We start from the raw sequence: 20,816 nt of genomic DNA on the forward strand, positions 1-20,816 counted from the left end.
AGAGGAGATAAGGTAGGAAGCACAGCTTAGAATAAGCATCATAGAAACGAGGATTGTCAATCACACAAGCCAGTTTTCTTCAATGGAAGGAAATGTGCCTGATCACCTGGAATACTGGAATGGTCTAACAGCCCAATGATCCTTTGCTGTTCTATTGGGAGCACCTCCATCTGAATCCCCCAGGCTCCTGAGTGTGAGTGGAACACATGCCCACGTGCTTTGTATCTGCCCCCAATAGAATCTATCCTTACAGATCCTTATCTGGTCTAGCCCTGAGCTCTGTTTATCAGCCAGTAGAATTCAAGCTTATCATAAAGGTCACAAGTGCTGTGCTACCTTGCAAATGATGGAGCCAGCCAGCCCTGAAGCTTTGTGTTCAGAGTTGTCACGAGGAGACTTTCCCCCAATGTTCTACTATGTTTAAATGTGTAAGAAAGGTAAGCCATGAGGCCAGTCTCTGAAAGGCCTATGACCCAGAGCCTGCAAACATGGTATCTTCTCAGGGCCTGCAGGGTTGGGGGTGGGGTGGGGATTATCCCTGACAAGATAATATTTGTTTCCTGATCAACAGCAGGGATCAAGGATGAGTCAGCCAATGAGTCCTTTCGTGTGTGTGTGTGTGTGTGTGTGTGTGTGTGTGTGTGTGTGTTGTGTTGTGTTTGTTTTGAGACAGTATCTCTTATAGCCCAGGATGGCCTCAGTCTCACTGTGTAGCCAAGGATGACCTGAACGTCTAAACCTCCTGCCTCATCTCCTGAGTGCTGAGACACAGATGTATGTCACCATGGTCAGTTAGCATAGGGCTGGGGGTCAAATCCACAGCTTCCTGCATAACAAACAGGCACTTGACTAGCTGATTTATGCTCCAGCCACCCTTTGGAGCTGACTAACAAAATCAGCATTCCCCCTGCTCTCCCTGGAACTGCCCCAGTCTTTAGTAGGATCCAGAATAAAGCCTGTCTGCTCGCACTGGCTTTATTTGCTTACACCCTAAAGTGCTTAAGCCTTGTGCCAGCATCTCCATGGATTCCCTGAAGCACAGAGCACGGGGTGTGGGTTCTGGGGACCCAGGATTAAGTGCCAGGTCTACCTTCCCACCACTTCTTCAAACTCCAAGGTAAAGAAATGTTGGGGACCAGAAGAGGGCCGCTGTGTTCCAGCTCTCATTCATGTGTTGGACACCAGTGTTAGCAAGCTACCGGGCACCAGCAGAGCCGCCTCATTGGCTGCCAGTGTTCATCAAGGGCAGAAATAACCCTGAGTGTCTCTTGTTAGTGTCTCAACCCTGATCCCAGAGCGGAGAGAATCTCCCAAACCACGGGCCTCTAGCTTGCTTCACTAGCCCGCCTCAGGAGAGTTCGTGCCGAGTGTCGCATGCGCTCGGTTTTCCCGCCTCAACAGGCTGCCTGGTGTTTAATATTTTGTAAAATTGCCTCCATTAATTTTGTAGGTGACAGCTGCGTTAGCCCACCCCAAATTATCATGAGCATATTAAGGCCAAGTGGGTATAATAATGCGGGTCTCCTCAGATAGGGGGATCCAGCTCAAATTAAACACAAAACGTAACTTGTAATTTAATTGAGCAATGTATCTGGTTGTTAATGGCAATATTGGACACATTAGATTGATATGTTGGGAAGGAAGGGTGTTTAAGTAGAAAGTTAATCCCTGCTGTGATTACCCTCCTGTTCCACAGCCGGGTTATTAGTATGCTTTGTGTAAAATTCATTAGCAGTCTTTGCTTGATCTCTAAATAAATAAGTTGTTTAAATTGTGGCTAAGAAAAAAAAAAAAGAGTAGAAAGAGACTGACTATGGAAATGGATGAGGTTAGGTTGTCAATATTTCATTGCTAGATTTTTTTTTCTGGGCATGTGGATTTGGTGCCCCTCCCCCGGAATCAGCCAGGTGGGACACCGTTTGTCCCACTGGGCATGGGTTTGCAGGAACGTCCAATGCAAGGGAGCAGGTGTCTTGCTGGTGTGAGTTTCTCTCCTGACATCAGAGAGATCTGAGGCCCGCTGGGCTCAGTGGTCTGTGGAGAAGTCTGGAGGCTGAGCAGGGACTGGCACCTGAGACATGGGTCTCCAGCTGCTCTTGGTGCTTGCCCTCTCCCTCAGGCCTCTCCCTCCTCCTCTGAACTCCTCCTTTCTCGCCTGCCACCTGCCCTTCCTCCCTCAGGCACCCCTCCCTTTGTTCTTGCCCCAGCAGGCTGGGGCAGCCCAGATCTTTCTCACTGCCTGCCTTCAGCCAGGCTCCTTCCCTCACACCGTGGCTCTGAGAGGGGACAGCCTTTGAGGGAAGCTCTCCTGCTGGCCTGTCTCAGTGGGCACAGAACAGCAAAGACAGAAACAAGGGCACATGGTCTCTAGTTGCCAAGGCTAGTCCCCAATATTTTAACTGCCCTCAGTTCCCCCATATACAGTGCTGGCCCCACAAGCCCACTGCGTGTGGTCACTTGTCCTCATTTAGGCCTCCAGCCTCTCATGGGGACCAGGCTCTCCCTGCCCTGTCTATGAGGAAGAATGAGCCTCCAAGAAGTTACGGGTATGTTTTAGTTAGGGTTACTATTGCTGTGAAGAAACACCATGACAAAAAGCAAGTTGGGGAGGAAGGGTTTATTCATTCACAGTTCCATACAGTACTTCATCATCAAAAGCAGTGAGGGCAGGAAGCCAAAGGGCTGAAACCTGGAGGCAGGAGTTGACAGAAAGGTCGAGGAGGGGCCCTGCTTACTGGCTTGCTCCTCCTGGCTTGCTCAGGCTGCCCACAGTGGACTGCAGCCTTCCCCACCAATTACTAATTAAGAAAATCCCTAACAGTCTTGCCTACAGCACAACCTTCAAGAGCCATTTTCTCAGCTCCCTCCTCTCAGCTGACCGGAGCTTGTGTCAAGTTGACATAAAACTGTGCAGCACAGGGTACATTTAGAAAATAAACAAATGAGGACGTAATTCAATAGAGTGCTTGCCCAGCATGCATAAAGACTTGAGTACCCCCTCCTGCCCCCCATACTGAGTAACAGGCTTTCATGGTTCCTGCCTGCAATCCCAGCACTCAGGAGGTAGAGGTAAGAGGATCAGGAGTTCAAGGTTACACTTAAATACAAAGCATAAATCTTGGGGCGGGGGGTGGGGGATGGCTCAGCACATAAAGGTACGTGCTGCTCAAAGCCTGATGACCTGAGTTTCATCCCTGGAACACATGTAAAAGTAAGACAGAACCAGTGCTACAGTCCATCATCCGACCTCCACACGTGTGATACTCAAACCACTTCTACATTTCAGAATTCTTTTCTCGGATCCTTTTCATGCCTGAATCTAAGGCAAGAGGGTCAGATCTGCTGTGTTTTAAGAATTGAAACAAACTTTTAATAAGAACTGGAGATATAGGCCAGCAGTGAAATTTATTCAAGAATGACAACAAATAATGGTCTCCTGGCTACCTTTCTGGACTATTAGTCACATTCTTTTTAAATTAATTATGTGAGTGGTGACAGGTTATGTACATTTGAGTGCAGTGCCAGAGAAGACTAGAGGAGGGTGTCGGATCCTTCGGCCTCAAACTCCTGAGTACCCGGCTCATTACTAAATGCTTTTCTGAGTCTCAGGCAGAAAGCCCCTGTCCTGTGGAGCCTCAAGGCAAGGGCTAAATCTCTTATCAGCCCGCAAGCCCCCAGGATGGAGGACTGGCACCTTTTGTGCTATGTGAGCTCACATAGGCAGGTACTTAGAGGAGGAACCGGTGAGTGTAAGCTGCCCAGTGTGGGTACTGAGAACAAGTCAAGTTCAAGTGCTTGACTGCTAAGCCATTTCTCCAGCCCCTAGCATTATTTTCTTTAACTGTCAAACAACCTGAGGAGGTTACCAGCTGATCTTATGATGAGGAAGTGATCCGTGAGAGGTTTAGGTCAGCTGTCCACTATCTGTATCATAATGCAAAGTCAAGAAATAGATAATCAGCTGTGAGCTGTGGCACTCCTGTAAGCCCAGCACTCCAGTAGGCAGAGGCAGGTGAATATCTGTGAGTTCAGGCCAGCCTGCCCTATAAAGGGAGTCCAGGACAGCCAAGGCTGCACAGAGAAACCCTGCCTCAAAAAACAAAGACAAAAATAAAATAAAGAAAGAAAGAAAGACATAGCTACTCTCCAAGCCCAGACAGAGGCTATTTCCTTCCAGGGCACAGGTTGCCCCAGGGCGACCCCTGTTTCTCTAAGGCCTGGGTGCTGTGACAATGGGCTTGAGCCCCCCGGAATGCAGCAAGGGAAGTTAAAGCACACCCAGGAAGCCAACAGCACCACACAAATGTCCCAGAATGCAGGGACCTCCCAAGTACCCGCCTGCATGACCTCCCCTAGGGGGTCGCTGGCTGATCAGAGAGTTAGCCCCTGCCTCGAGGAGGCCCCAGGTCCCAGGAAGAACAAATAGCCACTCTTTGGGAGTCTGCAGCTGCAGGCTGATGAAGGAGGAAGACACTTCTACATGAGGGAAACTCACCCTTGGGGGAGGAGCCACAGGGAGAGGGCCTTCTGCCTGAGACTCAGGGAAGCACTCAGGAGTTTGAGACAGGAGGATTGCTGTGAATCTGAGGCCAGCCTGGGTTACATAGTGAATTGTAGGACACCAACCTGAACTACAGAGCGCAATCCTGGTCTCAAACAAACAAACTAACTTGGACTTTTCCCCAGCATCACATAAACCAAGCGTGGTGGCCCTCAGATGGCGGGAAAGGTAGGATGAGAAGTTCAAGGCCCCCAGTGGCTACAGAGTGAGTTTGAAGCCAGCTTGGTCTATGTGAGACTCTTCGAATAGAAATAAATCGATTAATTGTAACAGAAAACTTTCTCCGTGAAATTTGAAGGAAGCAAACATTCAAGACACAGCACACATATTTTATCACACTTTTTTTTTGAAGGAGACTTTAGTCATACAGGGTAGCCAGGAACCCACCAGGCTGGCCCCACCCTGCTGCAGCCTCCCTAGTTGCTAGGATTACAGGCATGTGTCACCTCGCTCAGCCTTATCACAGCTTTTTACAATGAAAAAGAAACAAAGTTTTACATCATGACCCGATAATTTGAGCTGGCTGCTGAGGGGACCTGGGGTGAACTCCCCACAGGAGTGGGGAAGGAGGCTGGGAGAGAAGGAACACACCAGGTGTTCCAAGTGAGGAGGGGTCCCTGCAGACCCCCACCCTGCTCTGCTCTCCCACAGGTGCCAGGAGGAATGCCCCTTTGGAACTTTCGGCTTCCGGTGCTCTCAGCGCTGTGACTGCCACAATGGAGGTCAATGTTCACCGACCACAGGTGCCTGTGAGTGTGAGCCTGGCTATAAGGGCCCGAGCTGCCAGGAGCGGCTCTGCCCGGAGGGCCTGCATGGCTCGGGCTGCACCTTGCCCTGTCCCTGCGACACTGAGAACACTGTCAGGTATGAGCTGTGGACGGTAAGCCTGGGGCAGGGGCGGGTGGGCCCACCTCCAGGGTCACCAGCCAGCTAGCTGGGAAAAGAAACTGGGATACAAAGTGAATAAACTGTAATTAACATAAAAAATAAAAATAAAAAAAAAAAAGGTGAAAACTAACGCCACCCAGCCGGAGTCAGGACTAGACCTAGGTTACCTGTCCCCCTTCTCCACGTTCATCTGCCTGAGTTTCACAACCAGTCAATCTCAAGCCTCATATAGGATCAAGGAAGCAGCCAAGTGATCCACAGAATGGGGAGCGCGGGTGTGGGAGTAGGAGTGGATAGTTCTGGGGGCTGGGCTCACAGTACAGTGGCTGGTGAGCTATCTTAAATAGTCTTCTTTACAATGAGAATCTAAGCAGAGGCTGGAGCCATATAAAGCCCATCCTAGGACCAAGGGAGGTCCTGGCCAGTTGGGACAGCAGGAAAGACAAAGATCAGCCTCTATGCCCAGCACGGCTTAGAAATACAGGGATGGTAGCTGGTCTCCTACTCCCAGGCAGAACTGAGCCTGAGAAGCCGAAGGTAAATGGACTCCGCCTCCTTGTCCGCCCCTCCCCCTTCCTGCCTGCCAGCTCTGCTGCCTTCTTTCTATAAGTGGGACATCCTGGAGATGCCGCATGCCCTCTATCTGACTGCCTGCTACCTGTCATGAGGTAGTAAGGGGTAGGACATCCTTTCCCCTCACCTGTGAACTGCCCAGGAAGACAAGCTGGCCCAGGCAGTGGCTACTGAGCAGATGGCAAGCAGAGGAGGCCTGTGCTCTGAGGCCTGTCCTTACCTGCAGCGTTTGGTTTCTCACAATTCACCCTGGAGCCTCCAGTCACTGCAAGCAAGCCATGTCAGCATGTGTCAGCTTAGGTGAATATGGTTCCCTAGTGGCCTCACAGGGGAGGAATACACAGAGAGGGCCTAGAGCCGAGGCAGCTCTATGCCAAGGCAGGTCTTGACTTGAGTGCCCCAACAGGGCAGGGCCAGGCTACAAGAAGAAAACCCAGGTGCCCTTAGAACCTCAGATTCTGAGTATTCATTGGCAGCAGGCACTTCCTGGCATCTTCTTCCAATACAAGGCACCTCCAGTCATGTCTCATAGCTCTGCTTATGTCCCAGTGAGCAAAAATCCCATCAGCCAAGCCATGACACACCATTAAGTATGTAACACACCCAACATCAGAGGTTGAGAAATATTAGGGTAAAAATATATGAACCTGGCTCTGCCAGGTCCTAATATGTGCCCAAGTTATTGTGACCTAGTCTATGTACATAAAAGATCACAGAAGACCACTATACTGTGCAGGAAAGGCATCCTGGAAGAGGTGGCCCTTTGCCTGAACTGAAGGGCAAGCAGAAATATCTAAGGCTCCCAAGGATGGGAATAAGAAACAAGTTTACCTACTCCACAGGTAGAAGACAGCATGGGGACATCACATTCCTGCTGTGAAGCCAAAGACAGGAAGCAGGAGGCTGCTGAGGCCCCATTCAGGAAGAGTCCCCACCACAGAGATACACCCAAGCCCCAAATTAAAAAGCTATTGTTTTCCTCCCTTCCCGAGCACCCGTGCCCTGCATAATTTATCTTTCTTCTGAAGGAATCCTCCATGCATTATTAATCTGGAAGGACTCCCTCTTCTCTGTTGCTAATCTCAGCCCATCCAATATTAATGATTATTTGCTTTACTGTCTTTAACGTGTGTCATGTTTCAAGGGACTGGGAGGCAAAAACCCTCCTTAGGCATGGGTCCTTGGATGGTGCCTGCCAGCCCAGCTCTGGGCAGGCTGCTTAGACTCCAAAGCACTTCCTCCTTGGAGAGAGCCTTGCCCCAAGCCTGGACCCCCAAAGGCACCAGCAGCCTACCTTGTCCATCTCTCTCATCACTGCCTCGGCCTTCAGTGACAGGCATCGACGAATTCATCTTAAACATGTATCCTTCAGCTCCACCTCACTTGCCTTTCAAATATTCCCCCTTCTCCTGGCATGGAGACAAGTGTTGTTCAGTCTGTACCAGGCAACCCATCTTGCCATCATCCACACGGAACGGTCTTGTACTCTATAAAATGTTCAGCCAGGGTCCCTGGTTTCCACCCATCAGATGTCTGGTTCACTCCCAAGTTCAGATACCCAAAGATGATTCCAGTCAGTCAAATGTCCAGGTAGGACAGAGAAGCAAGCTGACTCAGGTGAGAATGTCCAGGATAACTGAATTCTTGCTGCTCTTGGCTTTGCTCCCTTGGACACAGCAAACAGCCCTCTTCCTGTGTGTGTACCCAGCTTCAGCCTTTTTCCCCCCCAGGAAGCCTTGGCTATAGATAGAACCTTCTCTTGGGATATAAAGAAAGCAAAGATGTGCAGCTAGGAGTGTACCTCAGTTGGTAGAACATTTGCCTGGCTTGCATGATTCCCTCCCCAGCGCAGTATAGACTGGGCATGGTGGCACACACTGTCATTCCAGCATTTAAAAGAGAAAGGCAGAAGGATAAGAAGTTCAAGGCCATCCTTGGCTACCTGGAGGTCAGAATGGGTGCCATGAGACCTTGTCTCAAAAAAAAAAAAAAAAATAGAAAGGAAGGAAAGAAGGACTTCAAAGGAAGGAAGGAGGGAAAGAAGAAAGGAAGGAAGGGAAAGGAGGGAGGGAGGGAGGAAGAGAGAGAAGGGAAGAAAGGAAGGGAGGGAGGGAAGTAGGGGGAAAGGGTAGTAGAGAGAAAGAGACAGAGGAGAGACCTGTGACTCAATCTTAAGACAGCTAGGTTGCAGGTACTGAGTTGGGGGTTGGTTCCCTTGGTCCTGGCCTCAGATCTGTCATTAATCCCAAGGACGGAAGGAGAAAGACTACCAACCCAAATCATCATGGCCAAATTAATTACAGCAAGCTTTTTTATTCATGTATGTGGGCTGCCTCCCCCTAAGGATTTGAGAGGTCAGCATCGGAAGACAAGGAAGACAAGGCTTTTATAGCGGGGTTGGGCGGTGGGGTAGGGGGTTCCCAAATGGGGGATTTATAGGTCAAAATAAGCAGGGTTACATGAGCAGAACATAAGCATAACAATTAGTCTTAATGACCTCCTGAAACAAAGACATGGTTGAGGGGGGCATAGCAAGGTAGTCACAGGTGTTCATATAACCCTTAAAAACAAAGGCAGGGCTGCAAGATGGTTAAAACAGCTTTCTGAAACAAAGACATGATTGGCAGTCTTTCTGAAACAAAGACATGAAACAGGCAGTACAGAACCATTGGTTAGTTAAGGTTACAGGTAGGGCAATTCCCAATCCTTGAGAGGTTGATGATTAAACAGAGATTTTATCAAGCAGGAATGAGCCTAGTTTGCCTTCACTATAAGATAGCGTTTAAGCCTAAGATGGAGGCAGGCTGGTTCTTCAGCAGCCATCTAAGAAAGCACCCTGATACATGCCCCTCTCCTCTCAGGCTCCCAGTCTATCACCTTTGATCAGCATGGAAGCGGGGTTGAGGGGCAGTCACTGGAAGCCTCACCTCACTTGTCCCTGAACTTATGCAGAACTTGGGACAAATGGTGAGTTTCAGTTTCCAGCATCCCTCTGAGGAGACCCAGGACTCTAACCCCAGCCAAGGAAGCCCTGCTAACCAGCCCACCAGCACCCTCTCCCCGCTCCTTCCCCTCTGGCTAGCTGTTGCAGAGAAGATATGGGTTGCCCTGGGAAGGAGCAGGGATGAGGAGCTTTAGTGTCCTCTATGGGCTCTGTGAAGACACAAAAGAGGCCATCCTCCTTCATAGAGCATTCACCTTGAAGACAGTGTCTGGGTGTCAGGCCTCTTAAATGTTCCCTCCCGAAATTAGATTGTCATAGATGAATTCCAGGAGCCAGGATGGCAGATTACCTTTGAAAGATTTGATTTAGCCACCAGATGCTACGAAGATAGAAATCTCATCAGAGCAAAAGAAAGGCAGAAAAACCCACCCTGCGAAGCTGCTGCCTGCATTGTACAGCTTTCGGCTCCTGTTAGCTAGTGATTAATCTGTGTCTTCGGGAAAGGAAGAAAGCAGGGACACCTGACACAGGGGAGACAGCCTGAGCATCAGTGATTCGGACTTTGGTCTCAGCCTCTCCCAGCACTGCCTGAACAGCCAGGTGACCCTGGGGAAGGGAGGCCTGGGTAGGCGGACATGCAGGCAGAAAAACTGCCATGAGTTCAAAGCTAGCTGGCTAGCTGGTCTCAAAAAACCAAAAAAAAAAAAAAAAAAAAAAAAAAATCAAATCATTATCTGCCGCCACTCCCCAGCATCTTTCCAAAGGGAAATTCAAACGAAGAAGTTAGATGTCCTGTTTCTAGAAATAGAATTGTAGGGCTGGGATATAGTTCAGCCTGTAGAGTGTCTGCCTAGAGTCGTAGTAACTGTTCTATAAAGAGACACCATGACCAAAACAGAAGGCATTTCTTTTTTTCAAGACAGGCTCTCTCTGTAGCCCCAGCTGTCCTGGTACTCACTCTTTAGACCAGGCTGGCACTGAACTCACAGAGATCTGCCTGCCTCTGCTGGGTTTAAAGGCATGTGCCGCCATGCCCAGCGTAAGAAATTTAACTGGCACCTTCTTGCCAGGGGCGGCAAGCCCAGGATAAACATGGCCAGACCTTGGTTCAAATCTCAGCTCCATCACTCACCCACTTATCTGCATGACCTTGAACAAGTCCCAGAACCTCTGGGTGCACCTGTAAAATGGAGGCTCACATTCCTACTTCTCAGGTTTGTGGAAGATAAGAAATATATGTTTGCGAGGTGCCTGGTGCTTTAATAGCCTGGTCACATATTATTTATTATTATTCAAATTGCTTCCATTTTCCACTGTTATAAATAATGCTTCAAGGGAACATCTCTGTGCATAAATCTTCCTCCACAACCACGATCATTTCCTTAGGATAGATTCTTAGAAATAGAATAAAAGGCCAAGACATCTGCATATTTTTAGGTCTCCTGATACATAACCTCGGATTGTTTTGAAACCTTTACCAGCGTTTGAAAAGCTCGTCCATGTTTTGATAGAGAGAAGTTGATATCCAATTGTTGTTTTGACTGGATGATTAAGAGACTAAACATTTTCTGAAGTGATTATTAGCTACTGGCACTTATTATTCCAGAGTTGTCTGTTCTAGTCCACCCCCTCATTTCCTGCAAGAACACCAGCTCCCCCTCCCCCCCACCCCGAAGACAGGCTGGCTGGCTGCTCACAATTAGTCTGTTCATTAATTCGTTCATTTAAGCATCCCATGAGGTCAGCACTTCCCCTGTACCAGGAACCCCACTGAGCCCTGAGAGGTGACAAGACAGACAATGGCTCTCCCCCAGGGAGCTGAAACCCAGTGGGTAGACAGAAAACAAATGAGTCAACAGACACAGAAAATAATTAAATACAGAAAGCTAGGGGGGTAGCTCAGCTGACAGAGTGCTTCTCCAGCATACATGAAGCCCTGGGTTCGAATCCCAGCAGAGCATAAAACCAGGTGTGGTAATGGTACGCAGCGGTTAGCCTAGCCCTGGACAGGTAGAGGCAGAAGGATCAGAAGCTCAGGGTTGGGAGCTGGTGAGAGAGCCAAACATGCACAGTTGCTGGATGGCCTGAATCTTACCCCTGGCACTCACGTTAGCTGGCCCCACAAATGCAAAAAATAAAGTTCAGGATCATCCTCAGCTATATTAGCAAGTCTAAGGCCATCTTGGGCTACATAAGGCCCTGTCTCTAAAAGAAAATAGTTAAATATGGTAAAAGCAAAGCACATCCCTATGTGTGTAAACTAGACAGTGAACATGAGCCAGGAACTGAGAGCCGAAGTTAACCAGGGAGAGGAAGCCCTGTTCTTGTGGGACTTAGAGGAACAAAGGCTAGCGTTGGCCAGCCCGAAGCCTTCAGGTCAGAACTGAGACACATTCCAGGGCGTGAAGGACGTGATCTGAGCTTGGAGCAGCTTGGCCCACCCCCTCTGCTAGGTGGACTCTGTTAGTCTAGACTGGCCCAGAAGCAAATGAGAGGTTCAGTGGGCATGTGGTGAAGAATGCCTTGCCTAGCCCTCAAGGAGCCCTGGTCCAACCTTTAGAACCACACAGAAGAGAAAAATACAAGGACACATGTTGGGGAGGTGGAGGGGGGAGGTGGTCATGCGCCGAAGGGCTGGGAAGGGCTGTCAGGCCTGACCCACATGAGAGCTGGAAGGAAGGAAGGAAGGAAGGAAGGAAGGAAGGAAGGAAGGAAGGAAGGAAGGAAGGAAGGAAGGAAGGAAGGAAGGAAGGAAGGAGAATGAAGTCAGGGCACAGTTCTGAGAAAGTGTGGCAAGCTGAGGAATCTTGAGGTCACAGGAGCTCACCAAGAACTGGCCCGTCTTAGTGTCTGCTGAGATCATCTCCGGGAATATACCCCAGCATGTGGACTCAGTAGGTGATATCATGCGTCAGTCACACCCACCACAGGGACACAGGGCACGCCATTACCACATTGTCTCCTGATCAGGGATGGATATTGGCTACTGGACCAGGCCACTCTCAGCCAAAGCTGCTCCACTCCAGGGTCATGTCCCTGCTGCCAGCCAATGGTTCTTTCTGCAGCTTGATGGATAAAAGGCAGAGAAAGGCCTGGGGCATAGGGAAGCCCAAGTAGCAGTTCCCTGAGGCACAATGTCAGAGAGGCCACCCTGTCCTGAGGTATTGCTTTAACTCTACTGGTATCATGGTCACCTTCTCAGGTGTCTTCACCTTGGATGGGTGGGACGGAAATGATGAGCGCTCTGGACCTCAGAATCTCTCTATGAGGCAAAGGGGAAAGACACTGCTCTGTGCTTTGGGCTCTGCGTAGTAGCTCAGCATTGCACAAACCGGTCATGATGACACATATTTGTCATCATAGCTCTCAGGAGGGAGGCAGGAGTACCAGAAATTCAGTGTCACCCTTGGCTACACAGGGAGTTCAAAGGTAGCCTGGGCTCCATGAGTCCCTGCCTCAAGAAAAAAAAAGAAAAAGTTCCTGTTTGGGAATCAGAAGCCTGGGTACTAATACTGGTCTTGCTACCTCCTTGCTGAATGACTTTAGGCAAGTTACTTTTCATTTCTGGGAACTAATGGGATTGTGTATGGTCATGCGTCTTCTCATAAACAAACAAGGCATTACTAACTTACCCGCAGGGGTCCTTTGCTCTTACTGCTGTGGGCAGACTGGACTTGGGGAGGGCAGGGGACGGGACACAGTTACAGCCCTGACCGATGTCCTCTCATCCCTTCTGTCCTCTGATCAGCTGCCATCCGGTCACTGGAGCTTGTACCTGCCGACCAGGCTGGTCTGGCCACTACTGCAATGAGTCCTGCCCTGCCGGCTACTATGGCAACGGTTGCCAGCTGCCCTGCACCTGTCAGAATGGCGCTGACTGCCACAGCGTCACTGGGGGCTGTACTTGCGCACCAGGCTTCATGGTAAGTCAGGAGGGGCCCCTCACAGCCTCCCTGGGCCGCGGCAGCCAGCAAACCGTACTCTTGGCAACCTGGAGTGTGACCTTCTGCCCACAAAGGAGGGCTAGAACTCTCTGTGTGTCACCTGCAGACATGCTGTGCGACCCTTGAGGCTGGTCTCCGAGGTTTGTAACTGCAAGAGTAGCTGGAAAGGCCTTAGTCTGAAACTGTCTTCCCCTCCATCCAGCTCTGTCCTGTCCTCCTCTACAGACAATATTTTTCACAGCACTATAACCCCAGCTCTCATAAGCTGTTCTGCATTCTCCTTTCTACTTGTTTGTTTGTCTTAAAACAAGGCCTCACTATATATTCCCGACTAGCCTGGAACTCACTCTGTAGACTGAGCTGGCCTCAAAATCACAAAGATCCACCTACCTCAGCTTTCTGAGTGCTGGGATTAAAGGTGTGCTGTCCAGCGGCTGGACAGTGTTAATTCTGTGTTGTGTGGAGTGGAGGGGGCTGGTGTTTATGTGTGTGTGTGTGTGGGCGGGGTGTCCTTAGGACTGAACCTACAGCCTTCCACACTGAGGCGAGTGCCCTCCCTCTGAGCTCCAGCCCATCTTTCTTTTACTCCTGTTTCTACATTAGTGCTTGGACCTCTTAATTCTCATTTCAGATGGCTGTCCAGCATGGCAGGAGCTGGTAGATTCCTGGTTCCCCATTCCTTCCCTTCCTGCAGAATATTAGGGTTTTTTGCTCATGCTCACAGCCAGTGTTCTGACACAGCTCCCCACCCCACCGACCCACTGAATTATTTCCTCCAGGTGAATTCCCAGGTCAGCGGGCACAATATATTCACGGCTGTTGATGGATGTTGCCAGATCAACTTTCCCAAAGGGTTATATAAATCTATGCTGTCTTGGGTCGTATATGCGTGTGCCTTGTTCAGAACAGTTTTTGCTTTTTTTTTTTTTTTTCAGTCTTGCTAATTATATAGGTAGAGAATGGCTCCTAAATGTTGCTCTCATTTGCATGTCTGATTACTAGGTGGCGTGAACGTTTTCCCTACATGTTTGTTCACTGTTTGTATTTCCTCATCAATCATGCTGGTCTTTACAAGGTTTGATTTGGGGGGAAGTTGATAGGGATGGAATATGCTCAGCTGGTCTGAAGACCCCACATACACTTAGGCATTCCCAGGGACAATGTCCCACTGTGCTTTGAGAAGTGTTTGTGGAGTCAAAACCTGTGACACACATCCTGGCTGTCCTACCTACCAACCATGTGACCTTGGACCCACTCTCTTGGGTTTCTTTCTCTGTGAAGTGGGCGCTCACCCTAACAAGGTTGCTTCCGGGTGTAGAGAAGGGATTCCTGGAGCGGCTGTAGATGGGGGCCTTGGTGAATTAGAGATTCGGCTCCAGCATGTCTGGGGTGTGGGGAGGCTTTATGTACCTGATGAGTTCTCACAGGATGTAGCTGCTGCTGGTCAGTGGCTCTCACTGTGCAGGAAGCAGATGCACAGCAGGGTTTTCTTCTTCCTTTGTTCCTTTCTTCCTTCCTGAACTTATTTGTCTTTAAGGTAGTCTTATATACTATAGGGTTTTTTGTTTTTTGTTGTTGTTGTTGTTTTTTTGTTTTTGTTTTTTTTTTTTTTTGCTTGCTATGTAGCAGGGACAGACTTGAACTTGTGATCCTCCTGCCTCTACCTCCCCCATGCTAGGCATGGTCCTACAAACTTAGTTTATGCCATGCTCTAGATCAAACTTAGGTCCTCATTCAGTTCATGACAGACTGCATGAGCTACCTTCTCTAAGAACAAGCTTTTCAGCCCTGACTGTAAGGTCAGGTTCTGGCTATGGAGGTGCTGGTGAGCCTGGCTCGATTGTGGGCTAGCCGGCTGCCATGGGATAAGTCCGCTGACTCCCAAGCTCTGCTATCACCATGGCAGAGGATCTTTTGAAAGCAAACGCTTCGGTCTGCATACAAAATGTCAGCCAGCCCCCTCAGGCGCCTCCCTAGGAGCACCTAAAGCTGAGCTGACATGCTCTACGGTGTCTTTAAAGGAAAGAAGTCTGTCTCTTTCACACAGTTTCTCTTACTTGCCTGTGCTGGCATGAATTTTGGTTCATAACTATGACAAAGAGTTGAAGGACAAGGGGCTGGAGAGGTGGATCAGTGGTTAAGAGCACTTTCTGCTCTTCCGGAGGACCTGACTTCAACTCCCAGCACCCACGTGGCTGCTCACAACCTTCTGTGGCTCCACGTGCAGGGGTTTGTTTTCCTGTTGAGGTCTCCGAGGGCACCAGCCACACACAGATATACGTGCAGGCACAGCAGCCACACATATTTAAAATAGTGATTATGGTAGCATTCTAGGTTCAGAGTCTGGCAAATAGTTATTTGGTATTAAAACTATCCCATCACCAACGGGTCAGGCAGAGAAGCAATTGACAGCAAGCTGCTGGCGGGACATTCTGTCCCTGTCCTAGCCTGGCTGCTAAGGGAGGCCTGTGACTTTGGAATGGCTTCACCTCTCAGGTCTCAGGTCCTTCCCATACAAACGTGAATGGGCAGAAGAGGATGAACACACGGACTTTGTCTTATTAATCTTGTTTTTAGGTAGAACCTCATGTAGGCTGGACTTAAACTCACTATGGAGCTGAAGATGACCTTGAACTCCTGATCTCCCTACCTCCACCCTCTTAATGCAGGGGTTACAGGCACACATCACCATTTTGTGCAGGCCTAGGGGTTAAACTCAGGGTTTCATGCATGGTAGGCAAGCACTCTACCAACTGAGCTGTGTCCGCAGCCCTGGACCCACTGGCTTCTGAGACGGTTTACTATGCAGACCTCATGGGCACATTGGTGCATGCTTGGGGGCTTACTGAGAGACATCGTGGTTGATGAGGTGCATTGTCATAGATCTGTTTATACTCTCCTCTGTTCCCCCATTGTTGCCCCCCTTTGTGTGACTAATCACAGCTACTCAGAAAAGAAAACTGAAGTTTCAGAAGGGATGGGGAGGGGAGCATTGGTCTGTCCATGTGCTCACTGCCCCCAGCTTACTACTCTGGAAGCTAGGCTGCTGCCTCCCATCTGGAATGTAAAGACTTCCTGTCCTTGAACTTTGGGGGTAGGGTGACCAGATCATCAAAATCCTTTCACCACTGAGTCCTGCCTACCTGGTGCTCTAAGCTAAAACAGAATTCGAGCAGTAGCAGGCTGTCCTGGTGAGATTCCATAAGTTCCCACTCCTGCTCAGCTCCATTATACACCTGGCGAGACTGTCCTGGGGCTGGTGGTGGGCCGGGGCCGCTGGAGGTGATCACAGAGCATCCATTGCTCTCAATGGCATGACTCATTCCCAGGAGCACCAGGCTTCAGGGGGGGTGCTATTATTCCTGCCTTGCTTCTGAATGATGTGACTTCCTGCAATTAGCCAGTTCAGTGCTGTGGGGGATGGGGCCATCAATCAGCAGAGCAGACTCGGCCAGGCTCCCCCAAAGCATCCCACAGTCAGCAATAATTAGCAGTGCCTCTGTGTGCGCATTGATTTGTGACTACGTACCTGCCTGTTTGCGGGAAGATTTCACAACACAAGGAATTAAGAAGGAGCTAATTTTAAAAGCCCATTTCTCAGTGTTGGAGCTTCAGCCTAAACTCGGTAACCTTGGACACGCCACTTCACCTCACTGGGCCTCAGTTTCTCTAGCCACTTAAGACGGGAGGAGTCTATCAGCCTTGCCTGCTGTTGGGTTTGAGTAGCCAGTGTGTTAACGGATGCCCGTTAGACAAGCATCTACCAACTGAGCTCTCCCCCTTCCAAGGGCCCTTTAGAAAGACATGAGAGAAACTTTCTGGAATCTGACCCTATGAGGGCGCGAGGGTCTGGAAGGTGCTGAGGAAGTAGTGTAGAACTGCCCTTGGGAGCTCAGGGACTTCTCAGCCAGGTAGTTTCTATTCTGTGAGGCCATGAGGAGGCAGGGCAGGAACAGGCTTTGCTTGGCAGGCTGATGATAATGACTCTCACCATATTCCCCTACTCCTAACCCCAGCATTTATGAGGCCAAGGACTTGGGGTGTGGCAAGGCTCATCAGACACCCAGCCAGCCATCAAAGACCTTGTGCGATCATAATCACATTCAGCATAGTGGAGAGCGCTCATTGTGTTCTTGCTGCACACATCATCTGGTTTATGTCCCATGAGGGCCCTGAAGATGCATACTTCCTCTTTCCTCAGCTTGCAAATGAGCTGAAGTTTAAACAGGGAAAGGAACCTGGCCGGGCTTAGAAAGCCAGAAGTGGCAGCCGCTTTATGCTCCAGTGGTAATGAGCTTTGATAGACGAGATAGTCCAGAACAACACAGTCCACAGTTCAAATCCCAGCTCTCCACTGCCTCCGTTGCCTAATGCAAGCCCTGTGTCCTGCTTAAGCCTGAATCTCCTCACCTGTGACAAGAGACTGTGGTGGGAGTAGGGAGCTTCCTGCAGAAGTTACAGATCAGTGCCTGAACCACAGTAGGTACCTGCCAAGATGCTAAACCACAAGAGTAGAGAGGAGATGCTGTTTTCCTCAAGCCCAGCATACTCTGGCCCCTAGAAGGTATCACAGTGAGCTGCACCCAGCCATCCCAGTGAGGTAGACTCAAGAGCACACACACCGGCAGGCCTACCCCCGACCCGTGGGCCATTATGATCCCTCAGGAAGCCCTGTGAAACGTCATGTCATCATGTCTCTCCATGAGATAGAGGTGAGGCTGTGGGTAGGAGAAGAGGTCTTTTCTGTATTAGCTTAGCCCCAGCAAAAGGATTGCCCAGGACATGAGGCCTTCTCCATTCGGCAGAAGTGCTGGACTAGGAGGCAAGAACCAGGTTCATAGTTTGCATTGTGCTCATGTTTTAGGTTCTATTTCTCCTTTGTAAGACAAGAATGATAACCAGGTGTGGTGGCGCACGCCTTTAGTCCCAGCACTCAGGGAGACAGAGGCAGGTGGATTTCTGTGAGTTCAAGGCCAGCCTGGTCTACAAAGCAAGTCCAGGTCAACCAAGGGTACACAGAGAAAGCCTGTTTCAGAAAACAAAACAAAACATAAACAAACGAACAAAAAACAGGAGTGACATTCTCTGCCCAAAGGAAACTGTGTGATGCCAGGATTGAATGGTTCCAATTGGGTGGAACAGCGTTTCAGCACTCTGGACAGCACCCCACATCTCTGCTGGCACCCTTCCAGACAAAACCAGCCTGGAGCAGGGCAGGACAGTGGGGAGAACCTCATGTTAAAAGTCCTGGGGTGCCTGTAATCCTGCCCTGGCGCAGGGTCCCTGAGAGGAGGGGAGGACCTCTCTGCTCCAGTATCCTGACTAGAGAAATAGCTGAACTGTGGATGAGGAAGCAGGCTCGAGGAGCCATTCACCCTCCTGCAGGCTGGGTGCATTTCATCCTTCTCTGTAACTCCTCATTGCCACCAAAGGAAATTTAAGCCTCTGCTTTTTATCACTCTCCAGCCTAATTTCACCTGCTATGTGACCACACAGGACTCACTTTGCCCCAAACCCGTCTCTCTTTCCTCTTTGTTACTGCACCCCATCTTGGTTGCATCTACGGACATCCTGTCCAGCTTCTCAGATAACTTCTTCACAAAATCTCTGCAGACACCCTTCCCTGTAACTTTCACACTTACATGTCTTCCACATGTGAAGTCCATGCTCGGTCTGCCTCTCTGAGAACAATGACCTGTCTCCCCTAGGCCCATACCTCCTATTGACCCCTAGCCACCATCACCTACCATGCCTGCCACCTGAAGCGCTTGCTTGGCAAAGACTTCTTGGTGGATGAAATCCTTGGAAATAGCAGATCCACTAAGGCAAAAGTTTCCAGACTAACAACTGTGGGAAGGGGCGTGGGGGGGGGGGGTTTGAGCCACTTGCCAGTGAGGCTGGGGCTTGAATCTTTCCCACCCTCATGAACCCCTCTGAGGTCTGTTTATTTTTATTACATTCATTTATTTTGTGGGATGCACAAGGAGTAACTTGCAGGAATCGGTTCTCTCTTTCTACCACGTGGGTTCCAGATATTGAGCTCAGATGATCAGCTTTGCTGGCAACCGCCCTTACACCCTTACTGCTGAACCAGCCAGCCAGACCCCTCTCTTGGGTTTAAAGAGCTAGAGTAGTGCCGTCAGCACTGTCTCTGAGTTCCTGGTCTACCTTAGACAGCTCACCTGACACTGCAGGGGTTATGGAGCGTGGAACCAGACGCCCTGCCTTCAGATGGCAGCTTCACTGCTCTTTATAGCTGTGTAACCTCAGACAGGCTACCATCACTTTGTGCCTGTTTTGTGGTGTGTGAAAAGGAAATGATCATAAATCCCTAATATCAGCATGCCGATCAAGCTAATTAGTGCACACAAAGATTGTATTAGTCATCCTTCAACAAGTGTCAGCCATGATGGCCATGTTTAAAAGGTTCATGCCACCGATGCCAGCTGATACTGCTGATGCCCGCTTGAAGAGCCTGCCTGGGATGCAGATGGGATGAGAGGAAGGAAACCCTTAGCTGCAGCTTCCTTCAGGGTAGGAGCTGCAGGACAGCTACGTCCCCCAAAAAGACAATAGGCTTTCTCAGCACAGAGGGAAACGAGTCTACTTTCCCAGCCCCAAGAGCCTTTGAGCTGAGCAGCATACCCGTCTTTCTCTGAGACACTGCCTGATGGAGCTTCCTGAACACTTGGGTGTAGAACCAATTGCTGTCCTGACAAAACCTGCAGGGAGCAGGCCAGAGGGTCACAACCAGGCTGCAATGACTTGATTACCCAGTCCCCTCCTGCAGCCTCCTCCCTGCATGGAGACTTGCAGGGCCAGGAGATAAGGGGATTTTCTGACCATTCCTCAGCTTGATGCCTTCTTTCCATTCTGGTTGTAATGGGGACAGAGAGCAGGCAGGGCAGAAGGGCCCAGTATCCCCTCCTACAGGACTCAGAGCCCATATTTCTCCCTAGGATGACAGCATTTCTATTACCTTAAAGGGCTCATCTATTCATGCTGCAATTTTTTGAAGCCCTGTCTGCCATTATTGAGCCCTGCATGCTGGCGAAGGGAGTGGGCACTCCATCACCCAAATGAACCAACTCCTTCCCGCATTTTTCTCAGCTTTCTCCACTGTGTCCATAGGTCATATGCAAAGCTCAGCTGTTTGGGCTGGGTAAGGCAGGAGGGGGCAAGAGTTACGAATGCCAGATCAGTGGGGCGGCAATTGAATTTTCTCCACACAAACTTTCTGGCATCTCTCCTCCAGCTTCCCTCAGCACAGCGGGCTGAGTACATATAGCTTCCTGTGAGGCTCCCGAGCTGGAACTTCAGGAGTGAGGGCAGGTGTGGCCAAGAGAGAGTGCTGGATGGAAAATGACATACAGAGCACACCTCTACACTTCCTGGTTTAACTGTTTCATTGCTCATCAGGTCCAGACCCATCAACTCTAGTTCTAAGAGCCAAAAGCAACTTCTCATTCCCTGCCCCACTCCCATCACAGGCCATCCCAACGATTGTCATAAAAGACCCTTCTTATTCAGTACTAGGCATGACAAGTTTACCCTCTAGCTGCTGTAGCTGTGTGAGCAAGACTGTACAAAGCTTTTAAAATTACCAAAAATATGAATACACACACTTTCTAAAATTCTAACACTGGTGCCTCCTGCTACTTGGTCTTGATAGAGTTAGAGTGTCTCAAAGCTTGGATTTTTATTTATCATTATTCTTGGGGGGGGGGGGACAGGTATGGTGCATGCCACAGTGTGTGTGTGTGTGTGTGTGAGAGAGAGAGAGAGAGAGAGAGAGAGAGAGAGAGAGAGAGAGGGAGGGAGGATAACTTTGAGGGTTCCAGGTCATGGGCTTACATGGCAATTTGTGCCATTTGCTGGGCTTTTCAAAACTTCAGTTTTTCGTCTA

The 20,816-nt window shown here is 49.7% G+C and overlaps 1 protein-coding gene across 20 annotated transcripts in view; it reads left to right on the plus strand.

Moving 5' to 3' along the window:
* The window catches only part of Megf11 (multiple EGF like domains 11), a 313,387-nt gene that overhangs the window by 255,436 nt on the left and 37,135 nt on the right, over positions 1-20,816 (plus strand). For all 20 annotated transcript variants that reach the window (XM_055597245.1, XM_055597197.1, XM_055597298.1 and 17 more), the window contains exons 9-10: positions 5,213-5,425; positions 12,715-12,889. In XM_055597245.1, coding sequence (XP_055453220.1) covers positions 5,213-5,425; positions 12,715-12,889 — 388 coding nt within the window. The remainder of the gene's footprint in view (positions 1-5,212; positions 5,426-12,714; positions 12,890-20,816) is intronic.

Source organism: Psammomys obesus, unplaced genomic scaffold, assembly GCF_907164565.1.
Source record: "Psammomys obesus unplaced genomic scaffold, mPsaObe1.curated_primary_1811, whole genome shotgun sequence".
Taxonomy (NCBI): Eukaryota; Metazoa; Chordata; class Mammalia; order Rodentia; family Muridae; genus Psammomys; species Psammomys obesus.